The 18,060-nt window shown below is 40.9% G+C and overlaps 1 protein-coding gene across 1 annotated transcript in view; it reads left to right on the top strand.

The window, feature by feature from the left end:
* The window catches only part of EGF (epidermal growth factor), a 154,584-nt gene that overhangs the window by 111,204 nt on the left and 25,320 nt on the right, over positions 1-18,060 (top strand). The window contains 3 exon segments of the mRNA XM_075543534.1: positions 126-254; positions 9,801-9,917; positions 10,806-10,931. Of these exon segments, the coding sequence (XP_075399649.1) occupies positions 126-254; positions 9,801-9,917; positions 10,806-10,931 (372 nt within the window).

Below are 18,060 nucleotides of genomic sequence, written 5' to 3'. Positions count from 1 at the left end.
CTTTCCGTTTTCCTGAACCCTCCTACTTCAATGAGTCTGAACTTGTAACACAAACATAAATGTAGATTAGATGATATTAACCTTGAATCAAAAAACTAAAGTGAATTGTATCTGACTGTCAACAGGGAGTGAAGCAAGTCTAAGTAATCAAGTAACAACCTTGGACACCTTATCTGTGACCCCAACCATTGAAGAAAACAGCTCAGAGGGACTGAAACCTCATCACTTGCTAGTGGCTGAAATCATGGTGACAGGTATGAATAATGTTATCCAAGACAGCTTTGGTCCCAACACTTTTTATCCTACTGTGGTAGTTACATAATTTCATGTCAACTTCATAAATACAATGAAGAGGTGTGATCTAGTCTGTCAATTAGGTGATAAGGTAACACCCACCAGGAGGATTCTGGGAACTTCTTCCTTTTCTCTTGGGAGGACCACACTCTCTCTCAGCTACACATTCCTGTTGACAAGCCACATGGAGCCATTATGATGGCAGCCAGAAACCTGGAAATGCTTCCACCGCCACTGGACCCATGTGATTTTCCACCCACCAGCCTGTGATCTTCCTGCATTCGGCATCATTGCATGTGCTGTGTGAGTCTGAAGAGGACTTCATGGGCTAATATTGGACTCTGAGCTAATATCAAACTTAGGGACTTGATCTGGAGGGGGCTGGGGTGTTTTATTGATGCATAATTACTTCTTGATATAAAATTCTCTCACACATATATGAGTGTCAATGAATTTGTTTCTCTAGTCAACCCGGACTAACACACCTACCAATTAGAAATTCTGAATTGTCTAACTTCATGTTGGCTAAAGTGATACAAAACGGATCAAAACGAACTTCGGAGAAGTCTTTTTCCTGTTCCGAATGGTATCCTTGAAGAAGGTGACCCCACGTAGGAATCGTTCTGAGTGAGAATCTTTAGACTAAACATTCTTTGAAGAACTGTAACTCAGAAACAAAATTGAAAAATAGGGCAGGATAGATTTGATTTTTATCTCCATACATAGTATTTCCATTATTTGGTAATCTATTTGTTCTTCCATTAGCATAAAAGCTAGTCAGTAAACACATATAAATTGCCCACAGAAATGAAATGTTTGAATTATTTTCTTCAATATTGTATGTTTAAGCACAAAAATACCATATATAATTTGTTTAGTGAATAACCAATTTAAGGAAACTTAATTTTTTGTGTTCTATATTCAGTCATGAGGCTCAGGATTTTCAGACTAAGTTGAGCTTAGGTCTGTGCTGTCTATGGTCCCACAGACTCCTCAGGTTGTTGGTACTAGATGTCACTGAGTTGGTTCTAACGCGTAGCTCGAGGGCAGCTAAATGCTCTGGAACTCTCATTCTTCACCGTGGTTATTCATAGTTTGCTCTAATCGATACAATCAAATAACTTTGACTAATCTGTCACACACAAAATGAGCATCTTTCTGTCCACCTCTGCTTTTAGTCAAGATCCATCTGATGTCAGCAAAGATTTCCTTCATTCCAAGCGTTTTTCTGACGCTAGCTTGGATTTGGGGCAGCGTCTGGTCCATGTACTGCTGCAGCCATTTCTAAATTATCTTTCAGCAAAATGTTTACTCTTACATGTGATGTTAATGATATTGTTCATTAATTTCTGCATTCTGTTGGGTCACCTTTCTTTGGGATGAGCACAAATATCAATCTCCTCTAGTCAAGGTTGTCAGGGAGCAGTCTCCCAGACATCTTGGCATTGAGTGGTGAGTGCATCTTGTAGTGCATCCATTTGTAGAAACATTTTAACGGGTATTTTGTCAATTCCTGATGACTTGTTTTATGCCAGTGCCCTGAGTGCAGTTTGGACTTCTTGAAATAGTTAAATATTCCTTGAAATAGTTAAATATTGACCAATTTTTCTTGGCATAGTGATTCTGTGTATTCTTCCCCATTTCTTTTGAAGTTTCCTGCATCATTCAACATTTTGCCAATACAATCCTTCAGTATTGCAGCTTGAGATTTCAGTTTTTTTCTTCAGTTCTTTCATCTTAAGAAATGCCAATAGTATGGTACGTAAATTATGTGTCAATAAAACTGTTGGAAGAAAAAAGAAAACAAAGAAATGCCAAGCATGTTCTTCATTCTTGACATCATCCCACAACTCATCTTGTCTTTGGTCAATTAATATGCAATGCATAAATTCTGGCTTTGAGATATTCTTTAAATTCAGGTAGAATATTTTCAAGGTCATATTTTGGCTCATGGATTTACTTTCATTTTCTCCAACTTCAACTTGAGTTGGTCCTGGAGTGTTTGGGTTCATGAGATTAGGTTCTCCATCATCCCTTTACACAGATGGAGTCAATTTGATTCCAGTGAGTTTTATCTGCCAGCAAGGTCCATGTATACAATTGCCAGTTGTATTGAAAAAGGCTTTTGGATTGAAAGTTAGTGGTCTTGCCAAATTATATCATGCAATCTCCAACTTAGTTTCTGTCACCAAGGACATATTTTCCACTACCAATCCTTCTTTGTTTCCAACTTTTGCATTCAATCACCAATAGTTACCAATGTATCTTGATGGCACATTTCAATTTCAGACTCCAATGTACAAGAACTTATAAGATGTAAAGGAAGAAGTGTAAATGTTCACAACTTGTAACCACAATTATATGGCACTTCAGAGTTTACAAGGTCCCTGAAGTAACGTATATACTCGAATATAAGCCGACCCGAGTATAAGCCGAGGTACCTAATTATTACCTGGGAAACCAGAAAAACTGATTGACTCGCGTATAAGCCTAGGGTGGGAAATGCAGGATGTGAATTAACACAGAGACCAGAGGGGAGAGACAGAGTGCAGCCACAGACATATCCTTACCAGTTCAGCTGCCGGTGTAAGTGAATCACTATGGGTGCTTCTGCGAATTAGAAGGAGCCATCTATGTCATAGGACGGCTCTGATTGGTTAGATGTGAGTAAACACACATTCAAAGCCCTGCAGTGTCAGCGGGGCTTTGAATGAACAGTGGAGGAAGGGAAATCACCCGTGAGATGTTATACCTCGCTGGGGTACCACTGACCCATGTGTAAGCCGAACCCCAGTTTTCCAGCACATTTTTTGTGCTGAAAAACTCAGCTTATACATGAATATATGCGGTATGTCCCCTGATTTGACCCTTGTTATAACCATTATTTCACAGATGTGAAAGCTGAAGCTAAGATACTTGACCTTTTTTTTTTTACATAGTAAGTAAATAATTTATGCCCAGGTAAGAAGCACTGGATGACATGATCACATTAGGAATATAACATATTTAGGTGCAGTGGTTAAATCATTGGCTATTAGCCAAAAGGTTACCAGTTCACATCCACTAGCTGCTGCTTGGGAGAAAGATTTGGTGGTCTGCTTCTAGAACTATCATAGCCTTGGAAATCCTATGGAGCAATTCCACTCTCTCCTGGAGAGTCATTCTCAGACTGCACATTTCATTATAGGACTTTGTCTTCTTGAGCTGCTCTTTGAAATTTTCTGTTCATCTCTTTGACCTCATCATTCCTTCCATTCGCTTTAGCTACTCTATGGTCAAGACCAAATTTCAAAGTCTCTTTTGACATTCACTTTGGTCTTTCTGTCCTGTCTTTTTAATGACCTTTGCTTTCTTCATATATGACGCTCTCTTTGTCATCCCATAGCTCTTCACATCTTCTGTCATTAGTGTCAGTGAATCAACTCTGTTCTCGAGACGCTCTCTAAATGCAAGTGGGACTTGTTATAGTTTTCTTCAACTTCAAGTTGAACTTACAATATTAGCCGCGGATGATTCTGTAGCACAATTAAACCCTGTCCTTGTTTTGGCTGCTGATATTGTGGTTACTTTCCACAGATGTAGTCAATTTGATTTCTGTGTATTCCATCTGGAGAAGTCCACATGTATAGTCACTGTTTTGTTGTTGAGAAAAACATATTTTTGATGAAAAGAATCCTTGGTCTTGTAAAATTCTATCAAAGAGTCTCTTGCTTCGTTTCTATCACCAATACTATATATTTCAACTACAGTTCCTTCCTTTTTGCTGACAACTTTTACATTTTAACCACCATTAATTATTAATGCATCTTGATTGCATGTTTGATCAATTTTAGATCAAAGAAGTTGGTGGACTTTTCAGTTTTTTCCATTAGTAGATTTAGTGGTTATTTCATGTAGTTGAATGATAGTTGTATTGTAACACATGCTTATGGAAGCAGCAGTCAGGAAATCAAATAATATATATTGCATTGGGTGAGTGTGCTTCACAAAATCTCTTTAAAGTATCAAAAAGCAAGGGTATCACTTCGAGGTCTTGGTGCCCCTGACACAAGCCATGATATTTTCAATCACCTCCTGTACAAGTGGAAGTTGGACATTAAATAAGGAAGACTGAAAAGAATTGATGTGTTTGTGTTATGGTTCAGGTGAAGCATATTGAAAGTGCTATGGAATGCCCAAAGATCCAGTAAATCTATCTTGGCACAAGTATAGCCAAGAGTGTCACTTAGAACACAAGACGGTGAGACTTCATCTCATGTACTTTGGACAAGCTATCAGAAAAGATTGGTCCCTAAAAAAAGATATCATGCTTGGTAAAGTAGAAAATCAAAAGAAGCAAACCCACTGCCATAGAGTCAATGCTGATTCATAGTGGTTTTCCAAGAGTATAACTGTTTATGGGAGTAGAAAACCCAGAGCTGCTGCTGGTTTCAAACTGTCAATCATACGGATAATAACCCATTGCGTAACCACTATACCACCAGCGCTCCTTTGGTAAAGTAGAAGGGCAGTGGAAAAGAGGAAGTCTTTCAACGGGATGGATTGACACAGTGGCTGCAACAATGGGCTCAAACACAGGAGCAGTTGTGAGGATGGTACAGGACCGGGCAGTGTTTCACTAGCAGTCAGAACTGACCCATTGGCACCTAACAACAACAATAATGCCCTTTCTCACCCTTCCTATTCTGTGTCTTTCAGATCTCAGTTCAATACACTCTTCGTCAAAACCTTTATAGTCCCCTAAGTAAAGTTACCCTAATGCGTGCCTTATTCTCTGTCCATAATACATTTTCTTGACAGTCCAGTATTATACTTCAATAAGTACCTGTGAAGACAGCAGAGTCTTTGTCTATATTAATCACCATTGTAACCTTGGTTGTCTTTAGGCCTAGCATGCGGTAGTCACTTTAAAGTAAATATTTACTTATTTTACCAATGGGTTTGTGTGATCAGGCTTATTTTGATTCAGGTTGTCACAATACTTACTTATCATTCTTATTTAGATATGTATAGTACTTTATATCTCTCAAATGATTTTAAAACTATTTCTTCTTCTTCTTCTGCATCCCTTTCTAATGATAATCATGTAAGCAGTCTGGACAAAGATGTCATCTGTGTTTTAGAGCAAAAGCAAGTTTGTGGTAGAACAACAATTGACTATAAATGATCCCTCTGCAATTATATTCCTGTTAGATCCTTTACTTTACATTATGCAAAACTGCCTTGGGGTTGGCACATTACAGGATAAATCCTCAATCATATTCTAACTTAAGATAATTTTACAAATGATATAAAATGCCTTGGATCCTGGATGCTGTCCACCATACCTCTGAGAATTCTTGTGATTTGTCAACTAGTTTCCCAAATAAATGCCAAATAAACTGAGTAATGGATTTAGTTGAAACAACTCCCTCTCTGAGAGTCACGAGAGACGGGAGATGATCCAGCAAGCATGAAAGCATGTTCCAGCAAAAGAAATCTTGTTCAAGCAGTGAAGCAAATCCAGTGCAATCCCTCGCTGTCTGCATTCACATGGCAATGGGATCCTGCGAGATCATTTAGCTTTGTTTAATTTATGAGTGAGTTTGGAGGACTTCTTTGACCTTTTCTGCACTCAGATGAGCAATCTTACTGACAAGTCAGTAAAAGCAGGCAGATGATAGTTTTCTATCTTTTTAAAAATGTTTTATTAGGGGCTCATACAACTCTTATCACAATCCATACATATATCAATTGTGTAAAGCACATCTGTACATTCTTTGCCCTCATCATTCTCAAAACATTTGCTCTCTTCTTAAGCCCTTGGCATCAGATCCTCCTTTTTCCCCCCTCCTTCCCCGCTCCCCCCTCCCTCATGAGTCCTTGGTAATTTATAAATTATTATTTTGTCATATCTTGCCCTCTCCGACATCTCCCTTCACCCCTTTTCTGTTGTCCGTCCCCCAGGGAGGAGGTCACATGTAGATCGGTTCCCTCTTACCAACCCACTCTCTCTCTGTCCTCCCAGTATCGCCACTAACACTCCTGTTCCTGAAGGTATCATCTGCCCTGGATTCCCTGTGTTTCCTATCTTATCAGAGACGTTAGCCACAAAAATGAAAGGGTGTGATTACAGAACTAAGTTGTTTTTCTTAGGGGACAAGTGTTAGGTGCTTCTGACAGTGACCCTATGTGCAAAGGAAGAAACCACTGCCCCGTCCTGTGCCATCCTCACAAAAGTTCCTATATGTGAACATAGTATGGCAGCAACCGGGCAAATCCATTAAGAGTGTCTTTTTCATGAACATTCAGCTTTACCAAGCATAATGTCCTTTTCCAGGTACCGGTCTCTCCTGGTCACATGGCATGGGAGACAATGTCTAACCATCTTAGTTTCTAAGCAGCATTCTAGCTATCTTTCTTCCAAGACGGAGTGGTTCATTTTTCTGGAAGTCCATGGTACATTCCATATTCTTTTCCCACACCATAATTTAAAGGCATCCATTCTTGGGGCTTCCTTACTCATTGTCCAGCTCTCACATAGAGCTGAGGAACAGAAAACACCATGGCGTGGATCCCCTGGAGTCCTCAAGGGGACTTCCTTGCTTTCTGATACTTCGCTGAGGTCCGTGCAGCAGATTTCCCCAGTGAAACATGTTGTTTGTTATATACCATGAACGGCCAGACTGAGGCTTCCAAGGGCATTGATTATTGATCCAAGTAAAATGAAATCCTTGACCACTTCAATACCTTAACCACTTACCATATTGTTATGCATTTGTCTGGTTGTAAGGATGTTTGCTTTCTTTATGTTAAGGTGTGATCTATAATAACAGGTGTAGACTTTGATCTTTATCAGTAAGTGCTTACAGTCTTTTTCACCTTCAACAAGCGAGATAATATCATCTGCATATTGCAGGCTGTTAGTGAGTCTTCAATCTCCGATTATTTGCTCAGCATACAAATTGAATAAATAAAGTATACAAAAAAATAGTAAATAAATGGATAGATAGACAGATAAATAAAGTATACACTTGATCCTGCACAAGACTTCTTCAGAGTGTTGAAAAGCAAGGAATTTACTTTGAGGACTAAGGTGTGCCTGAACAAGGTCATGGTATTTTCCGTTGCCTCACATGCATGTGAAAGCTGGACATTAAGGAAGGAAGACTGGAGAAATTGATGCATTTGGATGGTGGGGCTGGAGAAGAACGTTGAAAGTCCCACGAAGTGCTAAAAGGCCAAACCAATCTGTCTTAAAGAAGCAAGGCCAGAGGGCTCCTTAGAGGCAAGGATGGCAAAACTTTATCTTATAAACTCTGGGCATGTCAGGAGAGACCAGTCCCTGGAGAAGGACATCATGCTTGGTGAAGTGGAGGGACAGTGACAGAGGAAGGCCCTCGAGGAGATGGACTGACAGCCTGGCTGCAACAATGGGCTCAAGCATGTTAACAATTCTGAGGATGGCATGAGATCAGGAGGCATTTCATTCTCCTGTGCATGGGTCGCTATGGCACCTAACAGCAGCAGTCCCCGATGCACATCTTTCATAACTTTAAACCATGCAGTGTCCCTTTGTTCTGTCCAAACCGCTGTCTCTTCATGTATATATGAGTCTTTGATCTTTATCCGTAAGTCCTTAAAGTCTTTTTCACCTTCAACAAGCAAGATTGGTCGAATATATATACATATATATGTTCCTAATGAGCACAATTAAGTGTTCTGAAATTCTCATTCTTCTCATTGTTGTCCACACTTTGCAATGCAATATATTTTGGAAGAGCATGGCTAAAAGAGTCAATCATTAAGAACTTTTACTGACAATTTACTAAAATCATATTTCATAGATAATAAACTATGTATGTCACAATCCATGTGTATTATCTATGTATGCAGGGACTTGCAAACCTCAAGGCACTTTTACAAAGTCATGAACCATATAAACTAAATGCAGTAAATGATCACTTCGCCTCAGACGCCTTTGAAATGCACGTGTCTCTGGGGACTGAGTAACAGGTTGAGTCATACCTACAGGCAACTTTTTTTCCCTCTAACTACTTATTTCTAATGAATATTTCTAAGGAAATAAGTCGTTAAAGCAAAAAAAGAAAGAAAGAGAATGAAACAAATAAACAAAACCTTGCCTACAACACGTGACCCTGTCCCGGGGGGCATTTGCATGTCACTGAAGTCTGAAATGAATGATCCGTGTACTGCATTTCATTTGTATGGTTCATGATTTTGTAAAAGTGCTAGAGTTTTGCAAGTCACAGCATAAAGCCTGATAATAATCATTCATTGTGACATTGAGTCTGAATTAACATTGAAACACAATTTTATAAATTGACAATTAAAGTTGTATGATAGAATCTTTTTTTTAGTTTACTCATATGACTGCTTTATTGTCTTCTGTCTTTTTTTAAAAAGCATTTTATTAGGGGCTCATACAACTCTTATCACAGTCCATACATATACATACATCAATTGTATAAAGCACATCTGTACATTCTTTGCCCTCATCACTTTCTTTTTTTTTCCTTTTCTTTTTTTGTATGATTGAATCTTTGTCCCAGCTGCCCCCCAAATTGACCTGCTACTGAGTGACCCTTTGTATATCGTAATAGTTCCCAAAGTTTAAGACCAAACTCCCTGCCTTTGAGTCGCGTCCCACTCATAGCCAGCAGTCGGAACTATAGAGTGAATCTGGAACTGCCCTTGTGGGTTTCCACGATTCTGACTTGTTATGGGAGTAGAAAGTCTCATCTCTCTCTTGCGGAGCAGCTGGTGGATTTGAACTGCTGACTTTGTGGTAAGCAGCCCAAATGCATGCATAACCCATCATGCCTTCTCATTTGTACTAGTTGAGATGTTTCCAGTAATAAACCTTCTGAAATTTGCATCATCTTTACTCCTAGTTCTAATTCCTAATCACTCAGAAACCAAAAGGTAGCAACGTCTAAGATCACACAGTGTTTGTGAACAACAAAGAGTTCTTAAAGAGTCTCTTGAGAGCCTGTTAGCTGAGAGCATGTAAATGCCGTGAAAATACTTGTCTTGGTGCTGTTCATTTCCATGGAGTCGGCTCCCCTCACTTGACCCGATGTTTAGCAGAATGAAATGTTGCCTGTCCCTTGCCAATTCCATGTTAATTGATAAGTTAGAGGGGCCCTGGTGGTGCAGTGGTTACGCATTGGGCTGCGATCAGCAAGGTCGGTAGTTTGAAACCCCCAGCCACTCCTCGGGAGAAAGACTGGACTTTCTACGACCTTAACCAGTCCCAGTCTTGGAAACCCAGAGGGGGTCCAATATGAGTTGGCATCGACTCAATGACAGTGAGTTTGGTTTGGGTTTTATTTTTGATATGTTAACCAATAGATATAGATTACAGACTGGTATATTGCTTCTGTTTGGAGGCTAATCTGGAAGTTGGAAGTGCTAGAATGTTCTGCATAGCCCCAAACCTGAAAGCCCTCTTTTTCTGGGAGGTCTCTGGCTGAATGAACTCATAGAATTCTCTCTGTTTGCAGATGAAGATGAGTGTGCCCCCATGAGGTGTGCCACCAACGCTTGGTGTGCTTCAAAAGGAGACAACTCCTCTTGTCAGTGTTTGGCGGGATTTGCTGGCGATGGAAAACTATGTTCTGGTAACAGCTAAGTCCAAATATATATAATCTCTGAAAAACAATAGTGAGCCAGAGACATTCTGGAATATCAAATAGCCAGAAAGCTTGATGTAATCAGTCTTTTTTTTATATTAGCTAAGAAGCTCAAGGATGACATACATACAAAATATGAAACATTTCATATATCATATTACATTGAGTTTCATTTAGAATTCTGTACTGTAGGCAATTGATAGTCAGAGAAACTTTGATAGTCTGTTACAGAAGCATGAAGTGGGCTTCAAGTCAAATTTATAAATTGTCTGATTCTAATAAAAGCATAACCTCCTTACCCCATCCCACCCCACCCCAGACACTAAAGTTCTAGCCAGATAAATAGGATGTGATGGATAGATTTTAAATTTGCATTGATAACCCCAAAGTTATGGGGAAGGAATCACAGTCATTATGGCCTGAAACTCTGGCAGAGATGAATTTGTTTACATATTTGAGCTAATCAGATGGTGGAAACTTCGTCAAAAATGACAATGAAGAAGTAAGTCTGAGACTCAGGTTTCACACTACATTTTCCAAAAGTAACTATAAACGGCTGAGTCAGAGAATGTAAACAAGTGCTGGTTCTCTCCTACGGCTGCCATGGATGAGCCCCGGTGGCACCGTGGGTTAAGCATTGCGCTGCTAACCAAAAGGTGGGCAGTGTGAACCCACCAGCTGCTCAAAGGAGGAAAAGGCCGTCTGTTCCTGGGAAGACTGACAGCCCTGGACACCCACAGAGCAGTTCTGCTCGGCCCTGCAGGGTCGCACGAAGTCAGAATGGACCAACAATAGTGGGCTTGGTTCGGCTAGGTGGGCATTTCCATTCTTCCAGGATTGCCTCTGTACTTCATTAGCATCTACCTTCCCCTATAGATATAGACGAATGTGAGAAGAATCCCACAGTTTGCCCTGCAGCCTCATCCCAGTGCATTAATACCGAAGGTGGCTATGTCTGCAGGTGTTTAAAAGGCTACCAGGAAGATGGGATGCATTGTCTAGGTAAGAAAGTGGCAGACGGGGGAGGGCAGTGTCGTGTCTCAGGGAATCTGTGAATGCTGTGCAGGTGGGATTCAAAGAATTTAACAACTGGTTCGCTGTCCTAATGATGGTTTTAAGTTAAAATAATATCTCATAGGGTTAATACTTAAATAAGAACAATAAAAGAGGTACACAAGCTAAATTATGATAGAAGAGTTTTAAAATACAACTGACAAAAAAGCAATAAAACTCTTAAGGTATTTCCATATTGCTTCTTTTAAAAAAATCATTTTATTGGGGGTTCATACAACTCTTATCACAATCCATGTATCCATCCATTGTGTCAAGCATATTTGTACATTGTTGCCCTCATCATTCTCAAAATATTTGCTTTCTACTTGAGCCCTTGGTATCAGCTCCTCATTTTTCCCCTCCCTCCCCACCACCCCTTCCCTCTCTCATGAACTCCTGATAATTTTTATTTTGTCGTATCTTACACTATCAGACATCTCCCTTCATCCACTTTTCTGTTGTCCATCCTGCAGGGAGGAAGTTATATGTAGATCCCTGTAATCTGCTCCCCCTTTCTACCTCACCTTCCTTCCACCCTCCCATTATTGCCACTCTCACCACTGGTCCTGAAGGGATCATCTTTCCTGGACTCCCTGTGTTTCCAGTTCCTATCTGCACCAGTGTACATCCTCTGGTCTAGCCCGATTTGTAAGGTAGGGTTGGGATCATGATAGCGAGGCGGCGGGGGTGGGCGAGGTGGGGGGTTGTGGGTATTTAAGAACTGGAGGAAAGTTGTACGTTTCATCCTTGCTTCACTGCTCGTCTCCCATATTGCTTCTTCTTTGGCGTCCTCACTTGCCACATTCTTCGCTTTTATGTGAGCATTCTCGGCTATGTGATTTATCCTTAGCCACCTTTTCACTGAAGCAGTGTTGTCCCATTCCTTTAGCGGTAAGCCAGTTAGTCAGTAGTCGTGTGCGTGATAGATTCGAAGCAGTTAGGCAAGTCGACTTTTCTTCTCTGAATGTATTGTGTCCATTTCTGAAAAAACCCTTTTTGCTTCTGCTGAACTCACAGAAATTATCCTGACAATATTTTTAGCTCGTTGAACACTTCCAGGAATTGCATAACTTACTCATGCTAGCTTGTGGGACTTTGGGGGATAACAGTCAGCTGAAACAGATGGCAGCACGTTACCCTCTGGATATTTGCCGCTTTTTCTATTTATATGTTTGTTTACTGAAGTCACCAAGGTAAGGGAATAGGAATGTTGTGTTTCATCAAAAGCATAATGAGTTCTATGACATGAATATGTATTACACGCGGAATTCCATCTAATTGTTTATACCTGTGGATGGCATCAATAGGGGCACTTACAGTACCCCGTGGCACAGATGAACGGTAAGAAGGAGTAGGGAGTGTAAATCTGTGATTTCCACATTGGGCGGCAGCCCACCTTAGAGAGAACACTGATAATAAATACCATTTAACAACCGGTTCGCCAGACTCAACAACAAAAAATTGATACCGGTTTTGTGACTGAATTCCCCCACTGGTGCTGTGTGCCCTGTGAAGATGGGATATAATTGGGGTGGAACACAAGTCCAGGACTAAGCGAGGACCTGTGCAACTCGCTCAAATGGACACATTCTGATTCGTGGTAAATAGTCAAGTCTGTGTCCTGTCTTAATGATTGAACTGACTCAATGGCAACTGGTGAGGTATTTGGTTGGGGTTTGTACTATGACTGCACTAGTCGGCTTCAAGGGGCCCTGCTGGTGTCGTAGTTTTGAGTTGGGCTGCGATCCCCATGGTGGGCAGTTCGAAACCACCAGCAGCAGCACCATGGGAGAAAGACCGGACTTTCTTCTTCTCCTCCTGTAAACTGTTACAGTCTCAGGGTGTCACTATGAGTCAGCATTAACTCCACGGCAGCAAGTGTTTAGAATCAGTTTCTAAACTACTAAGAGGCACCTTGGCCTTGCTGCTTATTTCCCTGGGGGTTGAGTGGCAACAGTGCCTCATCAACACTCCCTATCTTGATCTATCATTAGGGCCGGGGAAGGGGGAGGAACTGCCGGACATTCTCGTTGTCACTGAACTTGGCAGCTGAACTGGAGTGAATGATCCAGGTGGCGTGGCTGTGCTGGATATCATTGCTATGCGCAGCAAGGAAAGTGGGTGTGTTTCTGTGCCAGGGCTCATCAGGTAGCTCTTGATAAATGGACTAGATGGGAGGTACAAGCCACTGACATTTGGATGCAAATGAAGAATGATTAAGCCTCTTTCATGATCATCGTCCCCGGCCAAGATATGAGCATGAGAGTTCATTCCGTGGATATGTTGTACCTCATTTAGCATTGCCATGCAAGTGAAGACTTGCCTATCATCACCAGGGTTCGGTGAAGTGGTTACCTTATGTTTTACAAGGCTTTTACATTTCTCTTTTAGTGTTTGTTTGAAGCATAAAAATCTTTTCACGGGTATGGCCAGATGCCCCAATAAGAAACAAAAATGCTCTGCTTTCTCTTACCTGTTAAGGTTAAGGCCGAAATGTCGGTCATAACTACCAGTGTTCTGAATTTTGTTGGTTTAAATCAGCCTAAACCAGATGTGTTTTCTTGGACTTTATTCCATAAATGCTCTTATAAGCATAGGCTCGTGCTGGCGGTCAGGGAAGTGTCACGCTCTCATGGAGCAGGCTCAGAGAGCACTAGAGAGACAGGCTCTAGGTTTCATTTTCATTGAAGAGAGAGGAAGGTATTCTTTCTGCAATATCGAAACCCTGTAGACTCTGGATTTTCACTGCACTGATGCATCTCCTGCTGCATAAACAGAGAACACAGCGCCACGGCCCTGACGTCCTGGTTGGTGTCCCTTTGGGTCCCATGGAAGCACCCGTCCATGCTCACTCACACACGTTCAGTCCTTGATCATTCAGTGAGGTAGTAATAGGAAGAAAGGCTTTAACATGCCTTTAAAAGCCCTTTGGGGTCACTCACGATCACAATTTGGTGTGGCAAATATTTAATTGGCTCCTATCAGGCGCGAAGCAAGGATATTATTAGGTACTAGAAGCCACGAGGAATGCCAAGATGATGATGGACGCTGCTTGTAAAGAGCATATGAGCCAAAAGAAATGCAGGCATTCAGCAGGGTGGAAAGGTACCCTTCGTAATGGAAGTGTAAAGCACAGTGGACATGTATACTGTGGAGGAGCCCTATCTCGTCCTAGAAGGAGTGCCCGCGGAGTGGACTTGGGGGATGGGTGAATTGGGGGTAGGTAAAGCTGTGAAGAGGGGGTGGAGAATTCCAGGCACAAACAAATCACAGGTCTTATTTGGAGGATGGAGAGTAGCCCAGCGAACACTGTGTCTATTTTGAATGAAGGGATAGCAAACATTGAGACTGGCTAAGGTGAGTTGGGTTAGTTTGTGGAAGATTGAGAGTGAGTTTCAGGGGTTTTAAACCTGTAAGTCAATGCTATCTAAAAGAGATGGGAGTAATGTGGGGGGGTCACATACGCCATTTAAAATGTTCTATTAGCCACATTACAAAGGCAAATAAAATTAGGTAAAATTAATTTAATAATATATTGTTAATTTTAATAAATCATTTTATTTGGGGCCCTTACAGCTCTTATAACAACAATCCATGCATCCATTGTATCATGCACATTTGTACATATGTCGCCACCATCATTTTCAAAACATTTTATTTCTACTTGTGCCCTTGGTATAAGCTCCTCTTCCCCCACCCCAACCCTTCCCCATTCATGAACCCTTAATGAATTCTTAATTATTATTATTTTCATGTATTACATCATTCACTGTCTCCCTTCACCTATGTTTCTGTTGTTCATCACCCTGGGGGGTGGTATTATATGTCGATCGTTATGATTGGTTCCCCTTTCTCCCACCCCCTTTCCCCTACCTTCATGGTATCACTACTCTCATTACCTGAGGGGTTTATCTGTCCTGGATTCTGTGTGTTGAGAACTTTTATCTGTACCAGTGTACATGCTCTGGTCTATCTGGATTTGTAAGGTTGAACTGGGATCATGATAGTGTGGGGGAGAGGGGGGCTGGGGGGAGCATTAAAGAACCAGAGGAATGTTGTACATTTCATCAGTGCTATACTGCACCCTGGTTGGCTTGTCTGTTCCTTGTTATCCTTCTGTGAGGGCCAATTAGCTACAGATGGGCTTTGGTCTCCCCTCTGGCCCACCTCATTTGCATTGATAAGATTATTTATTTGGTGTTTTCTGATACCTGATTCCATCGACACCTCGTGATCCACACAGGCTGGTATGCTTCTTCCATGTGGGCTTTGTTATTCCCAGCTAGATGGCCACTTATTTATCTAATAGTTTTATTTGTTCTAAAAGTTCTAAAATGCCATGTATACGTACTAACATTTTAATAAATAATCCATATAAATTATTAATGAGATATGTTATATTCTTTTTATTTGGGTACTATATGAATTCCCTAGGACTGCTGTAACCAATTACCTCACTTAAAAAAGTAAATTTATTCTCTCCTAACTCTGTGCTTAAGAAGTCCCACATCAAGCTGTCTTAGGGAATGCTTACTGTAAAGTCTATAGGTCTCCTTTCCTTTGGCTGCTTCTGGTGGTTTGGGCTTTGGTTTTCTTAGCTTATGGCTGTGTCACAATGATCGCTGCCTCTTGAGTCACATGACCTTTCCCCTTGTGTCTTTGTGACCTTTCTTCTTATAAGGACAGTGACTTAAGGGCCCTTCGAACCAGTATGACCTCACTTAAAATTGATTGTATCTGCAAAGACCCTGTTTTCAAGTAAAATAACACCCACAACTTCCGGGACTTGTTAGGTGCCATCAAATCGGTTCCAACGCATCGAGTCCCGATATACAACAGAAGGAAGCCCAGCTGCGCTCTGCAGCAGCACCCTCACCGTCGCCGTCATGTCTGAGCCCCGTGTGGCGGCTACCGTGTCAGTCCTTCTTGTCCAGGGTCTTCCTCTTCTTCACTACTTTACAAAGCACGACACTCTTTTCCAAGGACTGGTCTCCCCGAAAACATCTCTAAAGTACTCGAGATGGAGTCTTGCCATTCTTGCCTTGAAAGGGGCATTCTGACTGTACTTCTTCTAAGATATATTTGGTTTTGTTTTTCTTTGGCAGTTGATGGTACTTTCAATATTCATTGCCAGAACCATAATTCAATGTATCAATTTTCCTTCGGTCTCTCTTATTATTATTATTTTTAAATCATTTTATTGGGGGTTCTTACAGCTCTTCTAACAACATCCATACATCCATTGTGTCAAGCACATTTGTACATATGTTGCCATCATCCTTTTCAAAACATTTTCTTTCTACGTGAGCCCATGTTATCAAGTCTTCATTTTTTCCCTTCCCTCATGAACCCTTGATAAATTATAAATTATTATTATTTTCATATCTTACATCATCCGCTGTCTCCCTTCACCCCTATTTCTGTTGTTGGGGGAGCATGTAGGTTTAATACATTGATCATTGCGATCAGTTCCTTGTCTCCCTTATTTAATGTCCAACTTTCACATACATATGAGGCAGTTGAAAATACCCTAGCTTGGATCAGGCACGCATTAGTCTCCAATGAGCCTCCTTGCTTTTCAACAATTTACAGAGGTGTTGTGCAGCAAATTTACCCCCTGCAGTGCGTCATTTAGTCTCTTGACTGTGGCTGCCATGAGCGCTGATAAGGATCTGACTCTCTCCTTTGGAGGCATACAATTCAACCCAGGACAGACACCAAGTCGTTAAAATCTGATGTGTGTTTTACACTTACAGCACACCCCAATTCAGATCAAGATACCTTTCAGGTGTTCAGTACTCCCATCTGGTGGCTATCATTGTGGATACCACAGCTGTAGGCAATGGGCAGTCCCCCGTGTATTTGAGTGAGTTGGTGACATGATGGGCAATGTGATTTTGAAAATAATCAGATACTGGTGTTCAGGTTTTGAGTATGAGAAAAGTGGGCTGTGACCTATCTAACAGGCTGCTTTTTGGTAGTAATGTACTTAATCGAGAAGTAAGGAGGAGGAGTATTAAGATGGTGATAATTGAGAAAGAAAAAGGTAATAGTTGGGGATGAATGAGATGGCTTCATTTATACTGTATGCAAAAGCAAATATCATTTATTTGACATCAAATATGTCAATGACTGAGCATCTATTTACAAAAGTTAACTATGAATTTTTAGGAGCTGAACTTCTCAATGTCTGTCTAGAGATAGTTCACCAATATCCAATATTGCTTACTTAGCCACTCATGTGGGGAAGCCTTCTTCATTCCTTTCAAGCAGCAGGGACCCATCCAGCCTTAAGTAGGTAACTTAGAACACCTGAGTGGACCTAGTGTCAAGGTACCCAAAGCATTTGTCTTTCCAACATTCACAATCACATGTTTCTACTTTTTGATTTTGATCAGGGTAAGTAAATAGCAAAAATCTTTACAAGTACAGTTCAGTGATGTTAAATATGTTCATGATGTTCAGCCGTCACCATTAGCCACTCCTGAACTTTTCTATCACTTTTACAGAAGCTGAATATCCTCTAAGCAGCGCTTCTTCTTTTCCCCTCTCACAATCATATTTTAAGACTCAAATTGCAAAGCGTTCTGAGAGCATGTAGTATGACAGAGGTTGAATGGAGTTTCCTTTCCAGAATGTTGGGCTTTCCAAAAGTATAACACTCTTCTCTGCCCTTCATTTGACATTTTCTCCCCTACCCCCATTTTTCTGTCAACTATTGATGAGTATCAACTGGGCACCCTAACCTGTCGCAAGTGCTACCTATACAAAAACCAAGGGACACTACACCTGCCTGCGCCTTAGAACCTGAATTGGCTTGCTTGGCAAGCAGATGGTGAGTGGTCTAGATAAAAGGGAGGCACTTGGCTCAGAAAACTTCTGTTTTCCAGTGTATTTGCATTAGGGAGTCTAGAAATTATTCCCTTTAAGCAGGCTGGGGAGTTTACTTTCACAAATGGTTGGTGCAGGGCTTGAGGATTTGAAATGATCCAAGTTGTCTCAATTTAATAGCATCTGGAATAAATCTTTTTTTATTACTTACAATTTAATAAAAATGGAAACACAGGTGGTTCTCTTT

This window comes from Tenrec ecaudatus, chromosome 3, assembly GCF_050624435.1.
Source record: "Tenrec ecaudatus isolate mTenEca1 chromosome 3, mTenEca1.hap1, whole genome shotgun sequence".
NCBI classification, from domain to species: Eukaryota; Metazoa; Chordata; class Mammalia; order Afrosoricida; family Tenrecidae; genus Tenrec; species Tenrec ecaudatus.
This window is presented reverse-complemented; position numbering and strand designations above follow the sequence as displayed.